This window comes from Agelaius phoeniceus, chromosome 2 (assembly GCF_051311805.1).
Source record: "Agelaius phoeniceus isolate bAgePho1 chromosome 2, bAgePho1.hap1, whole genome shotgun sequence".
NCBI classification, from domain to species: Eukaryota; Metazoa; Chordata; class Aves; order Passeriformes; family Icteridae; genus Agelaius; species Agelaius phoeniceus.
This window is the reverse complement of record NC_135266.1, coordinates 101362681-101390550: the sequence shown is the minus strand read 5'-3', so window position 1 is coordinate 101390550 and position 27870 is coordinate 101362681. Positions and strand designations below refer to the sequence as shown.

Sequence of the window (27870 nt, the reverse complement as noted above, 5' to 3'; positions counted from 1 at the left end):
TCATCATCACAATGCTGAAATCATCTGATGCTACTATGACTCAATTCATTTTCAGGGCGTTCAAACATTGCCTCACCCATGTATTAAATTCTGTCAAGTTACAGGAAATATTTCATGATAATCTGTGTTCTTTTATGATGCCTATACAGTCATAATCCATTCCATGGATTCTTATAGACAGATCCATGAAGAAGCAGGAATCTTGGGGAGAGGTGAGTAACACAGCAGAAGAAAATGAAAATTCTGCAGAATACCAGAACTCAAATAAAACCATATTTTGCTCTAATTCATGTAGTGCTTAAGAGATAAATTGCTGAAATAGAAGGTAGGTAGGAAAATGTGATAGTCAGTCATAAAAATATGGATGTTTGACTGGATGTAATTATGATTCACAGAACAAATCAGCCATTTGCATGAAAATATATTTAAGAAGAGAAGCTTGTTTGAAAAATAAAATTATAACCTCAAGTAAAAGCAAACTACACCACAGAGTACAGAAAATCCTGTTTGCAACTGAATATTTCTTAGTTTTTCTGAATTGCATTTAGTAAGAAAAGGATAGTTATGTAATTAAGATCAATGTTGAAATGTCTGGACACAGATGCATGAACCCAGCATCTGCCTCCAAAATCATTTCAACATTAATCAGTATATAACAGAGACAAATATGATGAAGATGCAAAATACAGACCTGTCTGTCTCTCATCTATGAGGATCCACATAAATGAAGGATCACTACAAACAATGCAAGCTTTAACAAGTTAAGCTTGAAATACATTTGTAAATTTGCTATGAAACTCTTAGTAGCTCCTTGATGCCTAACACATTCTTGGAGGGCTGCTACTCTAAGACCACTTTTTTCAATCTATTACTGTCTAACCCCCTTTATTAAGGCTAGAACAGCTAATATTTTGGCTAAGAACTCCTTTCAGATCAGAAATAAAGTCCAAAGAGTGACCACCTTCAATTCTTTAACCACAAAATACTCTAGGAAAATGCCCACATGTACCAGAGAAGTGCTCCTCCAAAAATCCATGCCTAATTATTAGTGGTATAATTCCCCAAACATAGGCTATTATATTAATAAATAAAATTATTAAAAGAATAAAGCTTCTATTACCCACCTTAACAGCTTATGAAGACAACCAGAATGTAACAAAAATATGTGCCACTGACATATCAGATTAACAAAGGAGAACACTTTCCATGCCATGAGCTAGGCTATCAAATCAATGGCAGCAGGCAACTAACACTACACTACAAAATGCTAGGAAAGTCTGCTTCTGTTCAAGCACACTATTCAGGGCCAAGCCAGTATGCACTTGCAAGCAAAACAATGTAAGTATGAACTGACTGATGAACTTAGAATAAATCTTAAAATAGTGTTACAAATGCATCATTCATGGACCACTGGATTCAGAAATCAAAACAAAGTATTTTTTTGCTTCAGAGTGCAGGCCCTTAATCCTTATTTAGAGATTGCTAAAAACTTACCATGGGATGTTGTTAAGGACAAAGTTGGAGGAAGGGGAGGATGGAAAGTATTGTAGTGTAACAAGCATGGGAGAAGACAGAGAAGTGGGACAAAGAGGCTGGCATGAATGATCCTGCTGCTGATCAGTGCACTTTTCTAGAGGAAGGGGCATCTGCTGGACACCTCCAGCTCCTCCCTTCCACTAGGCTCTGCTAGCATTAGCAATGGGAACCTGCTTTCTGGGAAGTTCTGGTAAGTTAGCAGGAGGCAACATAATGCTGAATTAACATTCATGTTATTTGGCGTCTTGAAAAGCATGCAGCTAATACGACTGCCAGTTTCTGGTAACTGATAAGAAACTACACAGCAAGATCTTTTAGCTAATCACTGCCCTAGCACAGATCCTTGAGTTACACTTTCTACAATGTGCTCAAGGTGGTACTAGAGCCCTCCCATATACATACATAAACATGAAATTCACACAACACTTACTGGCAGTGTTATGAAGCAGGATTACCAATACATTCTCCTCTTACACTGTGCAATCTTGTGCAAGAAAAGGAAAAGTAAAAGCATTGCCCAACTTTGAGCTGGTTTTAGAAACTGAAAGGGAAAATAATTTTGCTCATTCTGTTAAGTAATTGCTGTTCATTCTTGCAAAAATTCCTGCGTCCACCCAACTTTCTGGGTTTCTCCAACAGTATCAACAATTTCTAGGAGGTGGGCTTGCAATCTTCCGAGACAAGTTAGAAAAGACTAACAGAAATCTCTTAAGCAAGTACTTTCTTTACAAGTCAGGAAGACTGAAAAAATTAAGATAAAGTTTTAAGTCAAGCCCAGAGCTTTTGGATGGGTCCATTCACCTTTCTATCAGCCTAGCGGAATTAACCTCTCAATATCTTTTGACACTGAATAGCTTTCATGACCAAAGGTCATATTGTTTACTGTCATGTGAGCACATAAAGTACACTCAGCACAAACCACATCTGGTGTCCTGAAACAGAGGCACAATTCTTGGGAACAAACTTTGCTGCTGCCTTGTCATTGACATTTCAGTATATTCAGATCTATCTGCTAGAGCATGAAACTGCTCAAGACTTTGCTGCCAGCAGAAACTCATTACAAGTTCAGGAAATCCAACAGGATCTTTTTCTCTTTGCCCATGCCCTCTGCAGGCAGATCCCAATTTGTTGATAATGTTATCCAATTGCTGCCTCAATTACTATATAATTTGCAAAACAAAGGGAAAAGAGATATTTTAAGATAAGAATTACTGCAGTGAGGTGCTGAATATTTTAATGGATGAAATGTAGGTGAATGTCACAGGTACAAAATCATATATCTTTTCTGAAAATCCTAGGAAATGTCATGTCCTTAAAAATTGCTTTAAAAATATATCCATCTGTAGACATGTAATTTTATAAATTAATACATCTGCTGACTTCAAGCTTCCTGTTAACAGGATCATAAAGGTGTGAGACCCAGCAGAAAATCTGACAATAAATTTCATATTAATCTACAATGGGTTGGAAATATGGAATTTGTGCGCCTTACAAATATATATTGTTGTGTTTATTGTCATCTTCTATATTTCAGTTCCAACTGGGGACAATTATCCCAAACAAAATTCCAATTATGATGCTCCATTAACAAAACCAGGGATGTAGAACTAAATCAAAGAAATGTGGGAATGTCTGCAAGGCACTTCATTCTACTTGTAGACACTCTTTTTTAGAAAGGAGAAATTATATTTTAAAGGACTGATGTGTTTTAGGAAGGGAATAATGACTTGTATGTGAGGTCTGTGTGTTTTTTACATTAACCTAACACATAAATTAATGTTTTCTTTTTAGCAGTGTCTACAGCTGATTGTGTATCTGCACAATTTTTCCTTAAAAATTTTCACAGAATAAACAATTTTAATACTACCAGCACAAGATCCACTTTCATGGATCTTCCATTTTCCTGGATCTAATCTCTCTCCCAGGGGATTATATTCCACAGCATTGCTCCTTAATGCATTAGAAACACATACAAACCTTTTAGAGAGTAACAAATGCCATTAAGCATCCATTTCTCATCTTTACCTGTCACTACAAACTGATTTAAGGTTGTGATCATAGTCCCTAAATTGACTGGGAAAGGTTTCTCTTTCCATGAACCACTAAAACTGACAAGGAGGAAGCATTAAATTGCATTAGTCCTGGTCTAAATAGACCACAATAAATTTTTATATTTGGGAACCACTTCTTCCACATTCTGCTCAATAAATGCCTCACCTATCACTGTGCAGGGAAACCACCTGCTTTCTGTAAAATTCAGATAAGTCAAAGCATGAGAGGACCAAATAGGAGCTCTCAGGGCAAAAATGAATGATATTTTTTGTATAAACCTAGTTGTTTTGACTGTGGAAAAATGTGTGGAACACACTGAAGACTATTTTCAGAGTGTGCAGCAGCACTTGGATCACTAGAGTATCTAGAACATGGGATTGACAACCTTGAGTGTGAAATTTAAAAGTACATTGTTTTAATATGAAGACAACATACTAGGCCAATTTTATCACATTGTACTAGAAGTACGAAGATAATCTGAGATTTTTCGTCAATAGAGTCTAGAGGGTTTATATCTTTGGCATATTTCTTGAGAGTATTTTTATTGTCCCTCTACAACACCTTGCTTTTTCTAAAATCAATATAAAGTATATGCTAGAGCTGAGGTCTCTGGCTGCCACAATAAAACTTACTCATTGTTCCTAGAATTGAGAACCATTCTGCAGTTCTTCCAGTTTCTGCCAGCAACTGATCCCTAAATACGATGGGGAGGAGGGAGCGTGCTAGCAATCATCTCTGTCTTCATTTCTGCTACACAAGTCACCCTAAAGTAGAGCCAAAAGCACAACTGATGTTTATTGCTTTAGCTCGTGTTCCATACATATTTGGAAAGCACAGTCAAAGCTGCAGTTTAATATTGTGTTTAATATTTGTGAAATGGGAAAGATTATGCACTCTCTGCTTCCAATAAACAAGTCCCCAAGGCATTCAATCTAACCCTAAATTTCTCAACTTAAACCAACAGATCCAATAAACGTACTGGTAATTGCCTCAAATAAATGTTTGCAACTTGAAGTACTTATTGCTGATAACTTCTTTTACTCCTGTCTTTTCAAACTCTTCATTTTTCTGAAGGTTAGAAATGCTTGTCTTGCTACCTATATTATGTTGCATTTTGCATTTTTAGTTACTGGACATTCAGAAGTCACAAGCATAGATTTATTGTCACAAGGAAACTGACAATTTCTATCAGCATGAGGGAGATAAAATTTTGACATTATTCTCCTTTGAAATAATCATAAAGGAAGAGTATTCCTCAACATTTGTGCTTTTTCCTCTCCAGACACCCTACAGCAAATGGATATGCATATGGTCAGTGCTCTGATGTGCTGTGGAACTAAAGAAAGGAGCCTAGAGTCCAGCCATTAACTGTTAAGGTTAAAGCTACAAAATATCAATATACCTGAAAATCCAGGTGACCTTGAGCTTTCAGTTTTGCAAAACATTAGATAAAAAAAGCTTGTATTACACAGGGAGTTAAAATGATCTTACACAATGTTACATTCAGTCCTTTTTTTGCTCTTCCCTAAGATCTGAGTACCTGAAAAAATTAATCCTCAAAAATTAATCCTCACTACTCCTGCAGCAGGTATTGTTATGCCTAATGCACAGTATACTACAGAAAATCCTGTACATCATTCTTAGTGAACTGATTCAAAACTTACACATAGGATGAATCAGGTAAGCCAGACCCAGCTTAAGTGATGGTTATGAAGTCAAACACTGGGTGGGTGATAGAATTACAGAAAGATCCCAGAAGTACCAACTCATGAAAAGGAAAGTTAACCTTTGCCACAGTGATCCTATCAGTCTCCCATATCTTAATTCTTCTGTGTCTAACATCTTATTTTTTCAGTTTTTATTCTGCAGTTTTCAGTCTGGAGCAGACACCCACAATGGCCTTAACTGAACACATCAAAAACATTACAGTTATTACTTCTATGCTCATGCGTCCTTTCCTCTCCCTTGCTTTACACCAAGACCACCAGCATTACAATGATGAGGGTAAATTGATTCATTTCAGGCTAGAAAAATCTAAAGAAATCAATAGGAAAATCTTAGGGATTTAACAGGTCAAATCCTGATAAATCAGTGTTTTAACAATTCATTCTTCCTTCCTTCTCCCTATTCCAGATAACAGGATATAGCATTCATGACATTGTTTAATCTCTTCCATAAAAAAATCTCATGGAATTCCATTGGTAACTTCTGACATGGAAGTTAGAGGTTAATCTATAACATGAAATACGGGAGTAGTTCCCTACAAGAAGAGGCATCATGTTGATATGAATGTTTCTGTCAAAAGGAATCAACCACACAATTCTCAAGACTCTTTCACTGCTTCTTCTATTGTTTGTTAAAAGCATGTACATTTTTCTGCTATTCTCCTTTATAGCTGCATCTTCAGGCAAACCATCCCGTCTGATGTGTGAGTTGTTCAAGTGTAATGCAGGCTCTCACTAAAATGAAAATCTCCAAAACAAATACAAGTAAGCAAAATTTCCAGACAACAAGAACTAGCTGTTCTCCTTGAAGGACCAGCTAATTACACTTTCCACTGAAATTCTTTACAGCAACCTTAAACAAACACAAAGAAACCATAAGCGCTAACCCAATAAAACAAAAAATTAGGTGAACAAAATGTTCATACTCTCCTCAGTCTCTTCCCATAATTCAATACAAAGCAAATATGTCTTACCAAGCTCTGTTACATAGTTTTTTCCTTCAGAAGGTAAAGGGATGTACTGATTAGAAAAGAAGTTGCTTCCATAACCCAGGACAAAACCTTCTAGTTTGGTGCTTTGACTCGGTCGAAGATACCTCATGCAAACAGTGTCATCTGTGGCATTGATCTGAACCTTCAGACTCTGCCTTTTCACTGGGGAAAGAGTGAAAAAGAGGAGATCAGAATGCATTGCCTTGCCATCACATATTGTAATGGAACATTACAAGATAACAATATAGGGCTGTTTAATTTGCTAATAGCATGCAACTGAAAAATTTCTTATAGATGATGTCCCCTGGAAAAACACTGTACTTATAAAAGTGAACTAACAGTCATGCATAATAGTGGTTGCCAACATGACTGTTTTTCCACTAGTTTAGCATTATCATTTGCTTTAACATCTACAATTGCAGTAGTAAGACCATGCATGAAGTAAGTGGAAAAAATGCAAGTGTTTTTTCCTTTAAATGCAAGAGTTATGGTATTAGTACATATTAGCCATATGTAGGACCCATAGGAGAGAAATGTACAAGTTTTTGGTTTGATTTTTTTTCCTTCTTAGTAGAAAATATGAAGTTGTAAAATTAAGTTAATCAGTTAATCACACTCAAAAATTATGTTAGAGGATAAACAGCAACTAGATCCAAATAAATCTTCTACAATTTTCCCCCCTATGTTGGGCTGGAAATGTAATTTTGTATTTGGAATTACACCAGGACACCTAACTAACATAAATACTTTACTCAAAACTACAAAGAAACTCTTTTTAAACATTCATTTTTATGCTTTCCAGGGGAACAGCACATAAAGTAAGAAACATCTTGTATATCCATCTGCAAAAATTTAACTTGTAGCAACAGAGAATGACTTCACAACAGAATAAATAACTTTTTAGGCTACAAGTTGGTGTTTTGGCTTCTTCTTGGTGGGGTAAGGGAGGATTGGCTTTTCCCTTTTGCTTCCTTGGTATGTACAATTTTAGTGCTCCCTTGTTACTGTTAGGCCTATCATATTTTCAGAACTGTTGAGTTGCTGGCTTTCCCCCAAACTTACAACACCAGCACTGGACTAGTACATTTTGTGTTGTTATTTCTCTTCTCATTCTCAAAATATAAATTTTTATCCCCAGCAGATTTTCAGGCATCTGTTCAAACATGAGAGCTGAAATTAACTTATCAGGAAAAACCCGAATTTTGCAGATAATAATTTTGATTCAGGAACTAAATCCTGAAGAACAACTATGAGATAAATGATAAATAATACATCATCGAATAATAGGATAGAGCAATACTAGACTTCTTTCTTTCTTTCTTTCTCTTTCTTTCTTTCTTTCTTTCTTTCTTTCTTTCTTTCTTTCTTTCTTTCTTTCTTTCTTTCTTTTCTTTCTTTCCTTCTTTTCTTTCTTTTTCTTTCTCTTTTTCTTTCTCTCTGTCAGTAATTGCAGACTGATATTCAAACTTTCTCTAGACAAGTACATGCTGATTCTCTAATATCACCCCAACATACCCTGTTTTTTTAATAGACATTCTAATGACTAGAGTTGCCAAGAGACCAAAAACATCACTTTGTTTTAGTAGATGATTTGAGCATCTGCAGTTGTCTGCACACAGAATGTAAAGCCTTAAGCCAACACTTTATGCCTCTTCCCTTTACAGAAAGAAGTGTACAAGTAAAATTGATGGAAAACATCTGCCTCCCTTCCTTTATCTAAAGACTGATCAAGAAAAATCATTCAGCCAGGAAACTGTCACAATTTTCCGAAGGCAATTCTGCCAGGTTCCAGAAGACTGCAAGGCTTCTAGAAAATTCAGTTCTCTGGCATTTTCAGCAGAGCAATACCTTCATGGGGAAAAGTGTGGCAGTGGCTTCTAATCTCTGTGACATACTGGCTCACTTATTTTCAGTACACAAGATTGCTGAGGATGGGCAACTCTGAATATTGACAGGGCTCCGACAGCACAAACCAGGAAGAAAACACAACACACTTCAAATACCCCAAACAGGCTTCATAAAGACACTTAACAAAAGCTGGTAACAAAGTTTAGGATTATTATCTCTGACTGACAGTGAGCTACATCTGTTTAAATTACGGATTCTTCAAAACCCATTAAGCATTATTGAAATGATGGCCTCCTGGTCTCAATAGAGTATTCATGCCTAAGAATAAAAGAAGACTTAGATAACTTAATTCAAATATGGTAATTTGATTTCCATAATAAATTTCTTAATCAGTCTTAAACCTGAATTTATTAAAAAAAAATCTAGAGAACATCTATTTAATTTTAAATTTACAATAATTTAAACCATTTCCCCTACACTTGTATCTATGTATCTCTGTTATACTTTACATCAATTTGAAGACTTAATTCTATATCAAGATTATATTCAACTGGATCTGATTTCAGTTACATGGATACCATGGTTTATTCATAAGCAGTCAATTAGAGTGACAAAGAGTCTTGATTTTGTTAAAGCCTTAAAACTCAGTGAGGTTTCTGCAATGAGAAAGCTTAAATGGGATCCCAAAACAGTAGTATCTTTGAAATAATACCCTCTAGACCTATTTTTTATAGCTAGCATATCAAAATCACCAAGAGAGCTTTTAAAATCAAAGACAGTTCTAGCAGAAAATAAACAGGAATAATGTATTTTTTTTAAAAAAAGAGAATAAGGCAGGAAAGAAGAAAAGGAGATACATTTGAAATTTTAAAAATAAATCCTTGTCCTCACCACCCTGTCTTGACAGGGCAGGTCATTTTCCTCTAATTTACTTTTAAGTACAGTGATGGCAAAAAGTATTGCAGAGTCCCTGTAGAGTTTAGGAAAAAACAATTAAGAAAAAATTATTCAGGTTGGAAAAGACCATCAAGACCATCAAGATCAACCATAAACCCAGCACTCTCAAGTCCACCACTAAACTGTGTCCCCAGGTGCGACATCTACATAACTTTCAAATACCTCCAGGGATCATGTCTCAAACATCATCAGTCTGTTCCAATGTTTCATGTTTTGGTGAAGATATTTTTCCTAGTATCCAACCTAAAGCTCCCCTGGCACAACTTGAGGCCATTTGCCCTTGTTCTGTCACTTGTTACTTGGGAGAAGAGGCTGACCCCCACCTGGCCCCTGCACCCTCCTTTCAGGCAGTCGTAGACAGAGAGAGAAGGTCCCCCCAAGCCTCCTTTTCTCCAGCTCCCTCAACTCCTCCTCGTAAGACTTTTGCTCCAGTCCCCTCACCAGCTTTGTGGCCCTTCTGTGGACATGCTTCAGCTCCTCAACACCTTTCTTGCAGAGAGGGACCCAAAACTTAATATAGGATTTAGAGTGCAGTCCTACCAGTGCCAAGTGCTGGTGGGTGACCACTTTCCTGTTTCTGCTTGGCACACTATTGCTGATAAATGGGCTCTTAACCACCGGGGTGCACCCTGGCTCATGCTCAGCTGCTGGTGATCAGCACACCCAAGCCCTTTCTCACCAGGTAGCTTTGGGTTGTCATGAGACAGGTGCAGCATTTGGCCTTCCTGAAGGTACACAACATCCACAACCTTTTCCTCATCCAGTAAGTGTGTGACCCTTAGAGGAGATCAGGTGAGGCAAACAGGACCTGTCTTTCCTAAACCTGTCCCAAAGAGCAGCAAAGAGCAAGCAGACAAATCTCCTTCTTCATTTTAACTTGGCCGCCCGTTTTTCAGAGAAAATAACTGCTACAGCAACAACACAGATGCCACACTTCATATGACTAAACCACATTCCTATTAATGGGCTGTGTGCATTCCAGAATCAGTGAAAATGAGGGATGAATATTAACTGGTAAAACAATAAATGACCAGTGTTTGGAAGTGTACAAACAGAAATGGAGCAACCAAGGACAAGGAGAGCTCAATCCTACGTGCTGCACAGACACTGCCAGTCTAACCAAGAGAGGGCCAGCCGGGAGCAAGGCAGATACAAATGATATGTAAATTATCTTGGTAAATGGAGACTGCCCCCAGCAGCATATTAACAATATATATTTCATTTGTGCTGATCTCACAGTGGTTTGAACAATTAATCAGGAAAGCATTCTCATTCTGATTACTATGTCTCTTTTAGTTATCACTCAGATAAATATTCATTAAATATGATTAAATAGACAAGAGAAATCACAGGAACTTAACTCTTATGATACTGTGATAGGAATCTATTTGATTTTGAGAATTATTTTTTTTGCATTAGGATTCCAGGAGACCATTTTTCTCTGCATCTCCTTGATAGAAGACTTAAATGATAAACTAGATGCTGTCTAATTCCATTCATTTGTGTCGGTTTTTGGCATTTGTTATTGAAACCCTGGTCCTAGGAATTTGCATTTGTAATGTAATTCTTTTACATTGAGGCCATTTCCAAATGGAAGATTCTGAGATCTACAGCTACCTCTGAAACACAATCTTTCCCTCCATGCTTGCCAACAGAAATTCCACACTGATCTGCAAGTATTCTCTTCAACAAAAGTCAGTTGATGGCCAAGATCAGCAGGAGAAACTGTGCAAAGCACATTTGAAGTAAAAGCACAACATTAGGTGCATCAGAGCACTTGGAGTGTTGGAATCACTCTGAGAAAAGGAGTCTGCCTCTACTAGGAGAGAATGAAAAACAATTTAATAACGAATCAGCTGCATCATCAGAGGACCACCCACCACCAGCTCTTCAGAAAGAAGAAAATAGGTACCAATGGCCCAAAGAATCCAGCTGGAAGCACCATAGTTTGGCTAGTTGGAATGTATAGGCAACAGGAGACAGAGGCAAGAATATATTGGAACTTTTAAAAGTTAAGATGGTACTCTCACTCATACCAGGAGTCTACTGCACACTTTAGGTGTGCGTGGTCTCTTGCGATGAAATACAGTCCTATTTTTTGTTTTTATCCATAGAGTGAGGATCCTTGAACTCTGCCCTACAAAACTAGAGGGTGAATACAGCTGTAGTGTATTACAGCAAATTTGGCTTTGTTGCCAGAATTCCTTTTGCCTTACATTGAAACTGTTTATTTTCCACTATTTCAAAGATTTTAAGGGGCATGAAGGCTAGACCCAGCACTGCCTCCCAGAGTGCTAGACAAATGAAGTGTGCCTTATGAAAATATATTAGCACCATCTATTTGTGAGCACTACCTCATTTATTCAAATCATTCACAGCAGTGCTTTGATTTTTCCAAATCTGGTGTCATAGTACCACCAGGCAAGTTTTCAATGATAATCTAAAACTATGAAACTTTTCTTTTCTGCTCTTTTATGTTTTTGTATTTATTTTGGCTGCCAAACATGGAGAAATATTGGTTGTTTGGCTGCAACCCAAATATATCTTAAAATGGGAAACATTTAAAAATAGTTCTGTTTCTATGTACTACAATAAACAAGACACACTTCTAAAGCAGCCATAAGCACAGAATAATGGAATAACAGGGTGGAAGGAACTTCTCTAAGTCATCTAGTTCAACTCCCTGCTCAAAGCCTCAAGTTGCTCAGGGCCACATCCAGCTTGGTCTTGAACACTTCTGAGGACACAGATTCCATAACATCTCTGGGGTAATCTGTTTCAGTGCTTAGCATACTTCTGTTTAAAAAAAAAGTCCTAATATCTAACTGGAATTTCCCGTATTCCAGTTTGTGCCCAGTGCCTCTTGCCAAATTACTCTGCACTTCTGCAGAAAATCTGTCTTTGTACTCTCCAATAAGATAGCTGAGGATCCTTTCTCATAAGAGATTACATCAAACACTAAGGTTCCTAGCCATGAAATTCACATTCACAAATACTCTGAATGATGAAAGTAGGTGCCATATGAAGAGGGCAACCAAGAATACCTTTTTAGGGGAGGGTGAGCTAACAGCCTTGCATGTTGTTTTGTCAGTTGCAAATGAAGTTCCTCAATCATTTATTTCAAAGTATTATTATGCCTACACAAGTCTAACATTGCTTCAGAAGAATTGGATGTCAACGTGCAACTGTGCAAAACAAAAACAAGCATGTCTATCTACAGAAACTAACCCTTGAGCTCTTAACTTCCACCTTCAAACTACTTTCATTTCAAAGAGGGCAACTTTTCTTAGGTGATCAACATTCTTAACAGAATGTACACAGCAAATAAAATAGCATAAACTGTAATTCTTTCCATATTTCTTTCATATCTGAGGGCATTTTAGTAATTTAAATGATAGAGAAATTCACTACTAAACGAATAGTGAATTACATGCTGAAGAAATTCACTCCTAAGCAATAGGAATTTCAGGAGTAGCTGAAACATGCAGTAGGGAAACTCCTCAGTACTGGTGTTCAGCTGAAGGTAGTGAGCCAAAAGGAAGAGATGCCCTGTGAGGGCCCAGGGTCAGCCTCATTCCTTCCTATGTCCTTTCTCCCAGCACTATTTCAAGGTTACTCACACCTTTTCCTTCAGTTGCTATGCACATCTTGTTTTATTAAATGCTACTCAGAAATATGCTGCTCTTTAACGTTATAAACTAAACATATACTTCTGAAAGAGAATTGTTAGAGCATTTATATTACAAAATCACAAGGTTTTAAAACTTATTTTGCCAATCCCTCTCCAGTGATTATAACAGTTCAGAACTGAGTGAATAAGCTGTACTCATTAGTACTTTAGGACCACTTAGGTCAATGAAGAGGTAAAGATGTAGTTATTATCAATTCCAGCTCCTATGTAGCTACAGAAACCATTACACAAAGGAAATTCATTGCTCAAATGTCGCCATCTGTTTCACCTGTTTTTGGGTCATTCAAGAACTTCACTGAAGTTCCACTTCCATCTTTATGTCCTTCACAAGGCTCCTTAAACATACTGGTTTAAATTTACTTTTTAGTTGACTTAGTAAAGTAATTGTCCTTATTTTTAGGGTGAAAAGCTGAAAACAGTCTGGATTTAAACTTGGGATCGATCCCATTTCAGTGGTCCAATCCCCAATTCCACCTTTCATTCTGCAGGTCATTTTTCATTATTTATTAAAATATGAAACAAAACTGAAAACAAGGAAGAAAACTTGTTTGAAAACAACCAAGTATGCAGCTCTGATGGAAAAGGGAAGAGGAGTTAGACTTCTGAAAACTTCTTTGGTATGATTTAAAAGAACCTGACCCTTGCTCCTCTTGTGGGATTCTGTTTAATTTTTATTTTGAACCTTAGAAAATTCAGCTCCTTTATGTGTCCAGTTACTAAACTTAGTTTGGTGTTTGATGGTAAAAATTTACAAAATTCAACACTGAACAATTGAACATTTTTGAAGGATAGGGACTAAACCAAGCCCATTCATTATTTTCAATGCATAACATCCTTTGAAACTCCTTCAAGCTGAATAATTTTTGAGAGATAACACTTGTAAAATAAACAGTGCACAAATTTAAAAGGACAAGACAAAAACTACTTGTTAATAAAGGAACTTGAAACCCTTATTTCAATTTAGATTATGGATCACTTATTTGTAGTAGGATAAAGGTTAATTTTGATCTGATGTCTTTAGGTTGATCTGTTTAGCCCTTTAGCCAGGGCCTTGTTACCCTGGCTTTACTCTCAAAGCTCCCTATTTGTTATTGTTTTTTCCAGACTGGCCTGGTATGTATTTTTCAGGATGTAATTTCACCTGGACAGAGCTGATGAGACAGTGACTGCATCTTGCCCAGAAGAGCTGTCTTTCCAATCCTGGTTCCTTCTCCTGTCCAAGGAAACAAGTCCAAGACAACTCCACCCAGGCTGGGCTAGGAAGAAAACTGTGTCCTGGCCAAAGAACCTGACAGATTCTGCAGAAATATATTCAGTAAAGGCAAGCAGAAGACTGTGCAGAGCAAGGAGAGTCTCACAAATTTTCTAGGTCTAACTCTCTTTTTTAAGCCTTTAAAAAGCATCAGCCAATGCAATCATCAAAAGAGAAGTGTGGTCTTTGGACCTGGCCTCATACAAGGTGGTCATACTTTAGAGTTGATCAGCTGAATAAAATCAGGGACTTTCTTTAACAACCTCTTCTCAGCAGGAAAAGCTCAACAATATACTAAGAACTTGAGCAGGTGAAGAATTCAAATGCTGTTGGACTGGCTCTGCCCATGTATTGAAGCAATTGGTATTAAAGACGACAGACCTGAATGCAGGAAATCTCTTATGACTGTGCATTATCACTGCCATTACCTGCTCAGTGCCAGGCAGTGTTTGGCATCTCCACTGCCTTAAGCACCTCTCATTTACAAAGATCAGTGCATTTTTGAAGAGTTGAAAATCGAAGGCATAATAAAAAACAGTCTGGAACTGCAGCCACCTTTGCTTCTGTGAGAAGAGTGAGGACACTACACTTTGCAGTCCAGGATGTTCGTGTTTATTACTGAGTGCACAGGTAATCTGCTACATGGGTTACTGTGTACCCAGGTTGTAGTGAGGGACTCATTTCCTACAGCCAATTTGGAGTCTATTCCTTACATATCATCACCATTTACTACATCTTAATACTTTCTTTTTTTTCACTCTGTGACTACTCATCTGGGATCTTTTGAAACACTTTGGGAGGAATCATTCAAAAGAAGAATATCAAAATAACCAACAGCAAAAAAGTATAAATTCTACTGTGTTACAATAAGGCAGCTCCAAATCAACAGTTTAAAAAATCTCAAGCAGCAATAAATTGAAATTTGCATGTTTATCTGTGTTAATAGAACAAAATAGGTAGTCACACACTGAAATCCTCTTCTGTGATAAGTATTACCTCATTTGCCATAATCCAAGCAAATGAAGGAGCAAGTCTTTAGCTGAGTATTTTGTAACATTTGGTTAGATGTTTTTAAAGCTAACTTTGTTTTACCTCCTTCTCTGATTAAGCACATGGTTATTTTTTTAGGGACAAACCTGCTTAAAGATAGTAGTATTTAGACTGCTAGGAGGATCTACAAGCTGTAGCAACAGAATAAATTTGAAACCAACATTGACTTCCAACCCTTTAGTTGTAAATTAATCTATAAGTCTCAGAATCCCCAACATGTCTAGGTATGTTTCAAAATTCTTGCCTTCTCTATTTTAAATCTGAAGAAATGGATCCCAGTCCTTTTAAGTTAGTTCTCACTTCTAAAAAGGTGTTTTATCACTAATGGATAAATACACAGAGCACTGCACAAAAACCATCTTGATAAATTCAGGAAAAAAATCAAATTCAATGACTAGAGGTACAGAGTATATTACCCAGGAAAGACGCCTGAGGAAATAGGAGTCATTGAGCTTGGAGGAAAAGTATGTAGACAGATATGAGAACAGTATCCAAATATATATGGTAAACAAACAAAGCCCTGAGGAAAAGCAGTATAAATTGCTTCTGCTCCATATTTGTGAAGAGAAGAAACAAACTGCAGCAAGGAAGATACTTGGAAAACTGATACAGGGGGCTACAGTCTAGGATAAACTGTCTTGGGAATAAGAACAAGGTGGTCAAAATGAGTTCAGGAAGTCCATTTCAGCCCTATGTTTCCTTGTAAAAATTACTATTTTTCCAATTGAAGGCTACTACTTTTGTTCTGCACATCTAAGTATATACCATAAAGCCTCAAGGAGGACTGCCCTCCTCAGTGCCCTGCACAAATTCCAGAATCCTACTTCCTATCTCTGAGACATAGAAAATGAAAAAACAGTAAGGCATGGTCTCTTCACTATGTAGATAAGCATAAGAGAATTTCCAGGGAGAAGTAAGATTAATTTGTTACGGAGAAGAGAAAAATATCTCAGTGCAATCGTTTGAGTAAAGGCAAGAAAGAGCATCCAGGAAACTGCAAGCTGCTGTCCCTAGCCACAGTCACCAGGAACAATCACACCTATGCACATGATGAACAAGAAGGTGATTTGGAACAGCCAGAGCAAATTTACCAAGGCCAGGCTGTCTGGCAAAGCTTGCTGCCTTCTGTAATGTTATTCCTGGCTTTGCATACAATGGGAAAGGGGTGAACATCATTTACTTCAGCTCTGGCACAATTTTCACAGGTATCCTTCCTGTCAGACTGGAGAAATGCAGACTGGATGCCTACATTACCGGGGAGATGGAAAACTGGGCTCAAAGAATAGCAGTCAGTGCTTAAAAGTCCAAAGTCCCTTTTGATACCTCTTTGATATTGCTTAAGAAGCTCTTTCTGGTTCTTGAGCAACAGCCAGTGTAATTCCTATTCTCATTTCAGTGAGGGAGAATGTTTTGTGCTTTGTGTACACTGGGGAAAGAACTTGGGTTGTGGAAAACAATAGAAGCAGATGAGTTGTCCATAATGACCTGCTTTGGAATTGAAGGAAAACAAAGCTGACGTCCATTCAGAAATAGGTGACATTATGTTTATAAGTCCCCCCACTATGCTGAGTATAGTTGAAGCAAGGATCTTTAAAATAATATGCAAAAATATGGAAATGGAATGGGATTATCCTTTTTCTGAAGTCACAATGGTTTTCCACTTCCAGCATTGCAACTTGCATATGATCACCCAAAATACCTGTGTTCTCTGCTCCAAATAGCACCCAAGACATACAGGAATTCAAATAGAGCAAGGATTAATAGCTCTGAATGGCACTTGGCAAAGGTGCTTGCAATATTATTGCAGTATTAACTTTGGAATAAATTGCCCACTTTTAAGAAGCGGACAGATGATAAAGCAATTAAATATCTGAAGCACACATAAGAATTCCTGGGCAGTGTTGTATATCAAATGCTAAACTCAGAAAGAGTAAGAAAACTCTGTCAGTAACAAAAGCAGTACTGAAATATTAAACTCTATTGGGCTTGGACAACTATGATTTGAGCTAGTCAATGGAGTCAAGTCTGTCAACAAAGCTTTCAGCCAGTTACTTTCCTTTGGTTTAGAAAGCTGTAGACACAAACAAACAAACAAAATGTAAATTTTAAAAATTTGCCCTATGTTTCCAAAATAGCAGTCAAAATAAAGTGGTTTCACTTATGATCCTGGTCTCCAAACTGAACGTTCTCACACATGTCTATGACACTTGCTGGATCCAGCCCAGTCCTATAAGGATTGATTCCAACTGCACATAGTTTTCCCAGCTGGAAAATGTATCTCATCTTGCACCATTAGATGAGACAGATCTCACGACTGATGACCTGGCTTCTTACTACTACTCTAAAATAAACCCAACAAAAACCCCAACAGATTAAGAAAAATCAGAGGTGATCCTTTTAATCTTCTTCTATATTGTTCCCCATTTGGAGCTTGCAGAGATCAAAGGAAAGATTCTACAGCTCAAACACATCTGGAGAAAAGAAGCAACAAATTGCCAGTACATCTTTAATTTAAAAAGTACTAATAAATACTTCATAAATTTAGAATGTATTATTGAATTCCTAAATTTGACAGAAATTCTTTATGAATACACTGTGAAGCAGAGTCATTGTTAACTCGTCTTAAGAAAACTAAAATATGAAGTAAATGGTTCCACTAAATCTGCTATCCACTAAATCAGTGGATAGCAGAAAATAATGGACACCAAACCAAGTAAGTATACAACATGTAAAATAAAAGCTATGTCTATCATTAATGGAGTACTAAGATAAGAAAAATACTTATTTTTTTGATAATGAAGGTGTTTCATCTTTTCTCCCACATATTTCCCTTCCTTCCCTGGACATGGCATAGAGTTCATGTTCTCTGACTATATTTCCAAATTCTTTATCTGTTACATCACCTGCTCTATTTTCACCATGTTGCCTTTTATCTCCAGAGATGAAAGAAAGCTGCAGGAAGTAATCTCTCTTTCGTACCTCTCTTCCTATGTCTATATTATTTTTTAAAATAGATTCTCCAGCCAGTGTTTCATTAAAAGAAAAATGCCAATAAAGAATACTATCAGCTACACAAATGGAAGGTTTATGAAAACTTTGGGGTGGAATAGGAGCATATACACCTATGCACACCATCAGCTAAACAATCTTTGTAGGCCTGACTTTGCACTTTTACTTGTACTTCTCTCAGGCATTTATCCAAATGCTCATGGAGAATTTATGGTATGTAGGAAGCTATGTCTCTCTCATTACTGATCTTGTAACCCAGTGTGCAGTAGATTACATTAATTCCCAAGGAATGCTCTCTGACTTAAGAGTGTATTAAGCACATAAATAATGCTTCATGACTTCAGAGTTTTTACATGAGATATATTCCCTGTGCCAGTTTTTTTGACAAGTGTTTTAATACTACAAAAACAAATTATTGAAAAAAATCTTGAAGGGCCATGTCATGGAAAAAATTATTCACAATGCCTGAAGTTTCAACGGGGCATAAATGAGATTATCTATTCCCTATACGTAACTTTTCTTCATCCTTAATACTATGAGCAACCTCACATTGCCTTCAAATAAGTATAATAATAGCATATGATCTCCCTTGCTAATTGCTGTAAGTATTTCTGAGTGCAAAGGGAACACAATAAACATCTGCTATGTTACAGAGAAGCTGCTTTCTAAGAATTCATGGCTGTACATTAACAACATACTAATGCTTTTATCAACTGCAATTTGAACATGTTACCAAAATTTGAGAGTACAGGGGATCGATGGAAGCGTGAAAGATTAAAATAGATAATTTTTTATGTAATGCATTTACCAAAATCAAATGAGCAAGATCCCACACTGCCTTTGTGTGTGCACGTGTATGCCTCAGTGTACCAGAGAGTATGTGTGAAATCACACTCATGACTTGGTTACTTATGTGCAAAGTGAGTACAGATTTTCTGTTAGGAGCAAAAATCCCCAAATCTGCCAACAATTCAAAAGAAGTTCTTCAGCTAAAATTAATTGCATAATTAGTATTTTAATCTTCTGGGGAAAAATTCTTATTTATGTTTATACAGACTTGATTAACAAAGGACATAAATAACCTCCTACTCCATAACAGCAACTGACTTACATCAGATTCAGCTACTAAGGAGCACTGAATAACCAACACAAGCAAGAAGACATTTCTGTTAGAATTGCCAGTTTTTGTGTTCCTTGTAACTAAACCAAAGAGCAGGAAGGATTGCTGAAGAGATGCAGTATTGGTGCTTGTCAGATCATAGCTAAAAGCTGGTGCTCATCTGTAAGGTAGCAAGTGATGAGCTGTCACTGTGGAGCAATTTCATAGTCATGTTCACACAGTAAATGTCTCTTAATTAGCTTTATGACAGAAGAAGGAGACCTATTGATTCAAGCTGAATATGAAACCTCACTGCTTTTACCTGAGTCAGCTCTCCATCAAACCAAGGGAATTCATGGCTCTTAAGCCTGACTGCAGCCACTTCCCTGACTGTGAAACAAGCTGCACACTGTGCTATAAATAAAAACTCTGCCCTGCCATTTAATCCAACTACTTCAGGGTTTGCAGGAGCCACAGAATGGAACTCTGCCAAAACATTCAGGTCAGACAGCAGAGTTTTATTTCTATTATTTCTATCCCAAATGTCAATCTCTTATCAACTTTCAGACTATTTCACCCACGCCTTTGTTTTCAGTGTGTTTGTCCATGTTGTACTGACACTGAGCTTTTAAAAGAACAGTGATAAGTCATAAAGTCTGAAAGTCTTGTAATTTTCCTCAGTGTGCATTTTTCTTGTTCATGTATAGGCTTGAACAGTGATAATGAGGTAATCTAAATTGCCAGAAAATGTTTTAACTTTGGAGTCAGAATATGATCTTCTGGGACATTTCAAGCATACATATTTGTATTTTTGAACCAACCACAATTTTATGTGTTCTAAAATTACTCCAGACATTTCCATCACAGAAAGAAAAATGAAAGTGAATAATTAATATAAAGCAGATATTGCAAGCAGCTGACAAAAGAAGTCTTTTCCAAATGTGAGTTTAAAAATAATGTTATCCCACATACACTCTCGGTCCTTTAAAATTGGCCAGGTTCCCAAAATATTAATTATGTAAACCCATATCAAGCATTCTGTGGCCATTTATAGATTCATAAACTAATGCCACAACTGCAGGTGATTGGAAAGAATCTTTTCCCACTTTATTGAATCGTGCTATTCCTGAGCATATTTTAAGAATAATGCAAAACCTTAGAACTATATTAAAACGCTGGAATAGCCCTAAAAAATAATTCCCTCATACTTTGAGAATCCATTTTGCCATCAACTCTTCAGCTTGAGAAAGAGTATAGAATTACAGTTTCTTTTTAAGTACGTGCAGTGACACCCTAGTGTTAGCACACCCCATACACACACAAAATAAATAAAAATCAAATCACGTGCAGAGGCTTATGCTCATTATTGAGTTTTATCAAAGGGATTTATTCACATGGAGCCCTGATGACATGTTTGTTCTAGGTAAACAGTATATATATAAGAGCCATGGTTACAATTAGCCTTAAAAAAATTTATGGATACACTCTTCTAATTTATTTTTCTTCCAGAAGATGCTGTAAATAATACTAAATTTTTGCCAAGTGATGGACCTCAGCAACAACTCTAAAACATTTTAGAGAACACAGGTTATATTTTGTCTACCACCCTCTCAAGTGCAGTAAAACTCCCCTTCAGACTGGGAGAAAAGTAGTTTTCTCTCATAGAAGAGCATTCCCTACCTCCCTGCCTTTAGGTCTAGAATCTTCATAGCTAGAGCCTCAACTCTTTACCAGCATTTTATTCAGCAGCTCTGAATGGGTGAAGACGCTGTGTTGATATTCTTAATGCAACCATCCTTCCATAACCTTGCCTGGATACCTGCACGCTCTGATCACATCACCTTGGTGAAGGAGTGAGTGCAAAAGCATTCAGTTCTGGTGACCATAACTACAATCACAACTTCATGAACAGTAGAAATTCACTTGGTGGTTCAAAACTTGACTTATTTTTTCTTCCCCTTAATATGACACACACTGGTTTGCTCAAGTGAGGAGGTTTAGAGTTGATGTAGCCAGAGCAAAATGGCACATGATTGTTATGTTTTGAGGGATGGCAGTACTGGAAAAGTTGGCCCAGGCCTTGCCCACACAATAGTTTCATTCATGATGCTGCCAGTAGTCATCTTCACAAGCACCATTCTCACAGCACAATAAGGCAACCATGTACCTCACAATGCAAATTAGCATTACATACATGTTATCCTGTATTGTAGAAAAAACAATTTTTAACTAAGACCATTTGAACTAAGGCCTGCCAAGCAAGTCTGAGTAGGATCTGGCCTGTTTCCAGCTGCCCTTTTCACTTGGGAAGACATTGCAGACTGGGCTGTTATGCTAATGGCACCTATTTCAGGCTGCAGGCTGTCCAGAACACAAATACCTGCTTCTGTTCTCACCAAGATCCACCATGGCAGTGAGGAGGACTCCAACTGTCTTCTGTAAAAGGCAGCAGTCAAGAATGCTCCACAGCAACAAATCCGTTCTTGCTCACAAACAATTTCAAGTCTGCACTTGAGTTCCCCCAAGGAAAATAAACCCTCTAGGAGCTGCATGAACAGTTCTGACTATGGCAGGTCACTGCTAGCCATTTTTTCCCCCTGGAGCAGGCAGAGGTTTTTGTTTCCACATGCAGTGTGCAGTGCACACCTGGTGAGTCCAAAAGGTCCAGAGAAGGCTCAAACCCATTGTCCATTCACTGTATCATCACTCAAGAGATACACAGACTATACCTCCCATATACAGTGGGTCTGGCCCCACAGCAGCAGCAGGATTTAGCCTACAGCTCTCCCCTCAAGTGAATTATGTAGCTTGTCCTTCTGGAACAGCTAGAACCAAAGATTATATGAAGGAGGGCTGAAAAATAAGTTTCAAAAAGAGATAATTGGGAATACGAAAATTAAAATGAAGAGGTGGAAGGTTATATGGATTATCCAACAGTGAGATCATTTTGGAGGCATTCATATGCAGTGGAATTTAATTCTGGCAGAAACCACCCATATGTATCATCACAATGTTGCACCACTGGATGTGCCAATACAAAAATGGAATTCTGGTATTACAGATTATCTTTGAACTCAGAAGCCTGACACTCAGTACTGGGTTTTGATATGTTTATGTGCAAGCCTAGGACACAACTGTCTGCATAATAAGATAACTTTGATTAAATGAACTGCTATAATTGTTACATTCTTATGGGTTGTTTTCACTCTCAGCAAGAATCAGCCAAATTTGCCATGACATATCTGGTGACTGAAAACCCTTGTCACTCTATTACACCAGATAAAGGATACCTTTTAAATTTCCTGTTGAACTTGTCACTTATGTGTCATTAAACATAAGAAAAATATTTCACGAAAAACCCAAATTAATTTTGCGCTTCTTTTTCCAGACACAACAAAAAATGAAGTTAAATAATTTAGTTCAAACTGGCTCTTCTTCACAAGAACATTTTTTAAAGGTTAATGCATTGTGCATTTTGAAAAATAGTTCCCAGAAAGATGTTTTATAAACCATGGGGACAGTAACATATAAACCACATGTCATTTCAATCCTTTTGTGATATTTTGATATGCCAGCTTCATTGCATGCTCAAAACCCACAACTTCCAGGAGACTTTTCCCTTTCTTACAGTTTTTGCCCTGCCACCCTACAGCTACCAAAGGCAGGAAGGGAGAGGGCAGCACAAAAGTTTAAAGTTTGGCTGTTGCAATATAATAACTGTGATACATTGAAATAACTCCACATTGTTTTAACTGTTTGACACTAGTAAATGAAAACACATGCTCAGCTTAGTAAGATGTATTACGTAACATAGCACAGCCAGCAAACTTAGCTAGGAATAAAATTAGTCTACTCCTTTTCTCAAATGTCAAAGTTTGGGAGTCTACTGTAAATACAGCATTCACCCTAAAAGAGATGTCAGTTATAATTACTTTAAGTACAAATATTAGCTAGCAGCTATCTACAATATCAGACCAAACATATTCAGGACTTCCAAACAAAGAAACAAATCCTCAGTGCAAAACAATTATTTTTCCCACTTAACCCCACTGCTGACAACTGTAGATACAAGGAAGTTTTGGATCTGGTTTTCCCTACAGGAGTTTGTAAATCAGGCTTTTTCACATGGTCCCCTAAGACATGTCAAGTCCATATTCTTTTTCCCTAAGAGGACAGCAACCAGGAGAAAGCCAAATTAGGGTTTCCTGAGCCCTTCCTGGACAGCAGAGTAGGATAGGTCTGAGTCCTAGAAAGTAGAACCAGGATGGACCTGAATTCCACTGTACCTGATGACTAAATCAAATAGTAGGAAAACCACAGTGGTCAGAAATATGTCAAAAAATCCCCTGGAAAGAAAACCAGAAAAAACACTGAGACTCTTTTTTTAAATAACTTCCTAAAACTGAAATTTTATAAGAAGGGATCAACCCCAAATTCTTTTCAGATCTAACAAAGTAAAGCAGAACCTGAAGATAGACAAAAGCTATCAGAAACAGAGATTTTAGTGAAAGGCACATGGAAATGTGGTTTCTGTGTTGTAACTGGAAAGTCAAGTGACAAAATCAAAAACATGAAATGCTGTTTCACCAAACACTAAGAACTTATTCTTCAGTTGTTCCTACAACAATTGTATCAGCTCCAACTGGAAAGATGACAATGAAACACGGTTTGTAGGGCAGTACAATCATGGAGATTACGTCCTGTAACTTGTTTGTTCTGGATTCTGTGACTTTGTTTTCTCATCTCTGTCTCAGATCTGGGATGATCTGCTTACCAATTCATTCTCTAAAGACAAGTCTTTTTGTCTGTACTTAATTCCTGTCTAGAGAGACAACACTCAGCTCTTTAAGAATGGAATTTTCTGTTATGCAGAACCATAAAAATTAGAGCATGTTTCCATCCATCAATAAAGCACAACAGTGTTGAACTTTAGAATCATGTATGTTGGGTGGCACTGGCAGAATGGCATAATGAGAGAGGCAAAAATAGAAAAATTCTGATTAGAAGAAAACTTCAGAGGCTAGACAAAGTTGAACAGACAGCCACTGAAATACTGGATGAAATGTCATCTATAATGGTACCACCATCTCTGACTCTGATGTTCTGTGATCCCTCACTCAGTATCCAAAGGCATTGACTGCAGAATTTTCTTAGCAGCTGATCCCCCAGATGAAACACATACATAACTGCAAAAAAAACCACTGCCTTCATACTAAAACACACTACCCACCAGCCTTCCTTTCCCAATTGTCTTTACTTATCATTATTATTCCTCCAACAATACCTTAATCTTTGGTGTCAAAACAATGAAAGAATTCATTAATAAAAAAACATTTTTGAGAACAACAATAATATTTTCTTTTTCATCCTAGTAAAACACACATGTATGGAGGTGAAAGTACAAAAATACATGGGAAAAGGGAGCAATTTGTGTTCCAGCCTCCTGACCAGCACATTTGCACATGTCTCTCAAACAGCTCTGGAAGTCACTGTACTGGCTCTGTTCCTTTGCAGCTGCAGGAGGCAAGATGTTCCTTCCACCTTGTACCAGTGCAAGGAAATCCCAGTCCATGAGACATGGGGTCAATGTGTTTAACCTCTGAGAGAGAAGATTTGAGCACTAGAATTGCAAAGTGCTGGTAAGAAGGGCAAGATTTACTCTGATAACCTGTTCCCACAAGTACCTGCACCACCAGAAAGCGAGTTTGGCTAGATTGCTCTCCTTCAAGTTATGAACTTGATTTCGCTGTTCCCCAGAGAGCAAGAATGACTCTGAAACCTCAGTTACATACTTTGGGACTTACAGAGCACAGGAGTTCACTGGAATTTAAGCTTGCAGAGCAAGGCAGAGAAGCCCTCTTAAAACAGAATATTACTAGTACATATTTTCATTTTTAAAACACTTTAAAATCCACATATTCTCTTTGCTTACGATAAAAAGTCTGTAGTCCCTATCAAACAAGACAGTGCTGTAGAAGACAATCCTTTGAACATTTCTGGATAGCAGCTAAGTACAAATACACTTGCTTTTTCAATGCATTATTTGAAAATAGTAACTGGAGAGGCAACTACAAACAAAAGAATAAGACTGCAATGGGAGGATCTTAAAAACGTTATTTCACTGAAAAGAAATGAAGTTTCCACCTGCAGTTTTATGCACTTGGCAAACAGAACTTCACTTCTGCAATGTTATTTTAGGACAGAAAAAATGCATGCCAGAGTTAATCTTGCAGTGGATTAGAAGCTTTGTCTGAATTTCACAGTTAGCATAAACTTAGAGCCACTATTCTACAGTAGTGAGCAGAAAGACCAGTGAAATAATTTAAAAAGACAAGTACTGGAAAAGTTCCTTCCCTCAGTCTAGGCAACACATACAAGATTCCTGTCTGGTCAACATAATCCTCTCTTAAGTCCTTTTTTGACAAAACTAAATTCTTAGAGTTAGCTTGACTTGAACTGCATATCTGTTACTTGCAGACTACACACTGTTCTACTATTACCAGTATGCAAAAAAACTCCACATTGGCTCCAGAACATGAGATTAAAATAAAGATAATTTCAAAAGAACATCATCATAGGAAAGAAAGAAAAATAATGAAATTCTGGAAAAAGAAAAAGTATCTTAAAGAGGGTTGGGGATCAAAAATCATCTCAACTCTCCAAAATACCTTTAGATTTCCCTTCTATGAAAGAGAATCTCCTAGGAAGCCCTCAAAGTGCTTATTTGTTAATAAACACTCTCATAACTAAATCACAGGTTCCTCTAAATGTCGGTGGCTGCAGGAGAATGCAGATGTGAAATGCATTACAAAGCACAGTGGACTCAGGCAAGCACTGCCACAAAGTGAGAGCAATACGTCCAGCACAGAAAGAGTTGTGAAATTGCTGCCTTAATACCAAGGCACTACAAAGTGTTTTACCATCCAGATAGAGAAATATTCTTTTAATTTTATGCTATGACTGCTCTTCCTGCAGTAAGCAATAAAATACTATTAAAATGCCAATGTTACATGTGTCATATAACCGTGGAGAAGAAGAGATCACTGCCAGCTTTGCAAATCTACTGTACTTCCAGACTCTGGGAGAAAGGAATGGTTAAACAAATATTCACACAGGTTTGGAGGGTTTTTTCCTACTAGTATAAATTTTAATCAATCCTATTTCTCTCCCTCAAAATGCATGCAACCTGACCAACACTAGTCAATTCCTACTGAATTGTTAGGAGAGATATAAAGGGAAAGTATACAAGTTCTTTCAAAGACAGAACTGAAATCTTCCACCAGCAACACAGGGTGCCTCCAAGTCACATTGTCTTTAGGATATTAAACCACAGACCTGCACACTGCTGTCCAAATCACTATAAAACCATTAAACACAGTAACTTTGTCATGATAATTCTCATTAGAGTCACAAGATACCATGAAAACTTTTGAGTTTATTTTATTCAAGAGCTTTAAGGGTGCTGTTATACCTGGATTTGCCCTTTTCCCTGACCTCCTTTCATCTTGTCTAATACCCTTAATCATTTCTAACATCTTGAAAGCAAATTTCCATAACAAAACACAGGCTTTAAAAACCCCGAAATCCCACAACAGAAAAACAAACAAACCCCCAGAAAGTCGTTCATAGCTACTTGCCTCTTGGCAATTTCTGAGTATTTCCCAGGTTTAGTGCAATATATCCACAGAAAAGAAGACAGACAAATCTTGACATCATGGTCACAAACCCAACCTCGCACTGGGAATGGCTCTGACAGGTATCACACAGAAGTACTGCAGCTGCATTTAAGGGAACCGTTCTCTCTGTGACAAGAGGCAGCAACACTTTGACACGAGCTTAGTTTACACTGTGGGAGGAGACAGGATGACATCATTCACTCCCACTGCAAAACCAGAATTAGCATAAAAAAATATTATCAGGCTCCCCTGGCGATAATCTTCTGGGGTTTGTTACGAGATCTTTTCCACCACTAAGGGTAAGACATTACCATTTTATTACTTATATATCATGAAAATAAAATAATGAATATCAAACTTTCTATTAATGGAAAACTGATCTGAGAGACATTTTCACTGTTTTATCCAAGAGAGCTGGACTTAAACTGCAAAAACAGCATTTGCAGTACTCAGAGAACTGTTTGCTATATTGACCTCAGTATTTTTGCAATCTCAACATTTTTCTTAAGGTTAATTCAGGCTACTTGTGGCTTTTGTCCAGGCAAAATAAATACTAGTTTAATTTGACATGACATTATAAACAGACATTGTAAATATTTATTCAGCAAAAGAACTGGACTTGACAAATCTAAATGTCATTTTTTAACTTGTATCTAGTGTTGGCAATTTAAAAATACTTCATAATTTTCCCTTTCATAAGTGTCTGGTGAGTTAATAGGTACAAAGCACATTGAAAGGAATAGAGCAACACTTCTCATTCCAGGATGATCTTCTCACCAGTTACATAACTTCAGATGGAAAAGAAGTTCCATTTTTCCATTAAAAGCTGTTGCATTCCATGTTTACAATGAGCCAAGAAAGCACAGCATTTGGTCCCACTCACAAGTGAGAAAATGGGAAGGAAAGGGTAAAGCAGAAGAAAAGGAAGAATTTAGTCTCAGTATCTGGAAAAGTTTCTAAAGAGATTAAATCTATTCAACTAAG

At 37.2% G+C, this 27870-nt stretch overlaps 1 protein-coding gene across 17 annotated transcripts in view; it reads right to left on the bottom strand.

Moving 5' to 3' along the window:
- ABI3BP (ABI family member 3 binding protein) overlaps positions 1–27018 on the bottom strand; it is a 136957-nt gene extending 109939 nt beyond the window's left edge. For all 17 annotated transcript variants that reach the window (XM_077174416.1, XM_077174422.1, XM_077174428.1 and 14 more), the window contains exons 1-2: positions 26848–27018; positions 6287–6466 (exon numbers count right to left, since the gene is read on the bottom strand). In XM_077174416.1, coding sequence (XP_077030531.1) covers positions 6287–6466; positions 26848–26926 — 259 coding nt within the window. In that variant the 5' untranslated portion in view covers positions 26927–27018. The remainder of the gene's footprint in view (positions 1–6286; positions 6467–26847) is intronic.
- Between the last annotated feature and the right edge of the window lie 852 nt (positions 27019–27870).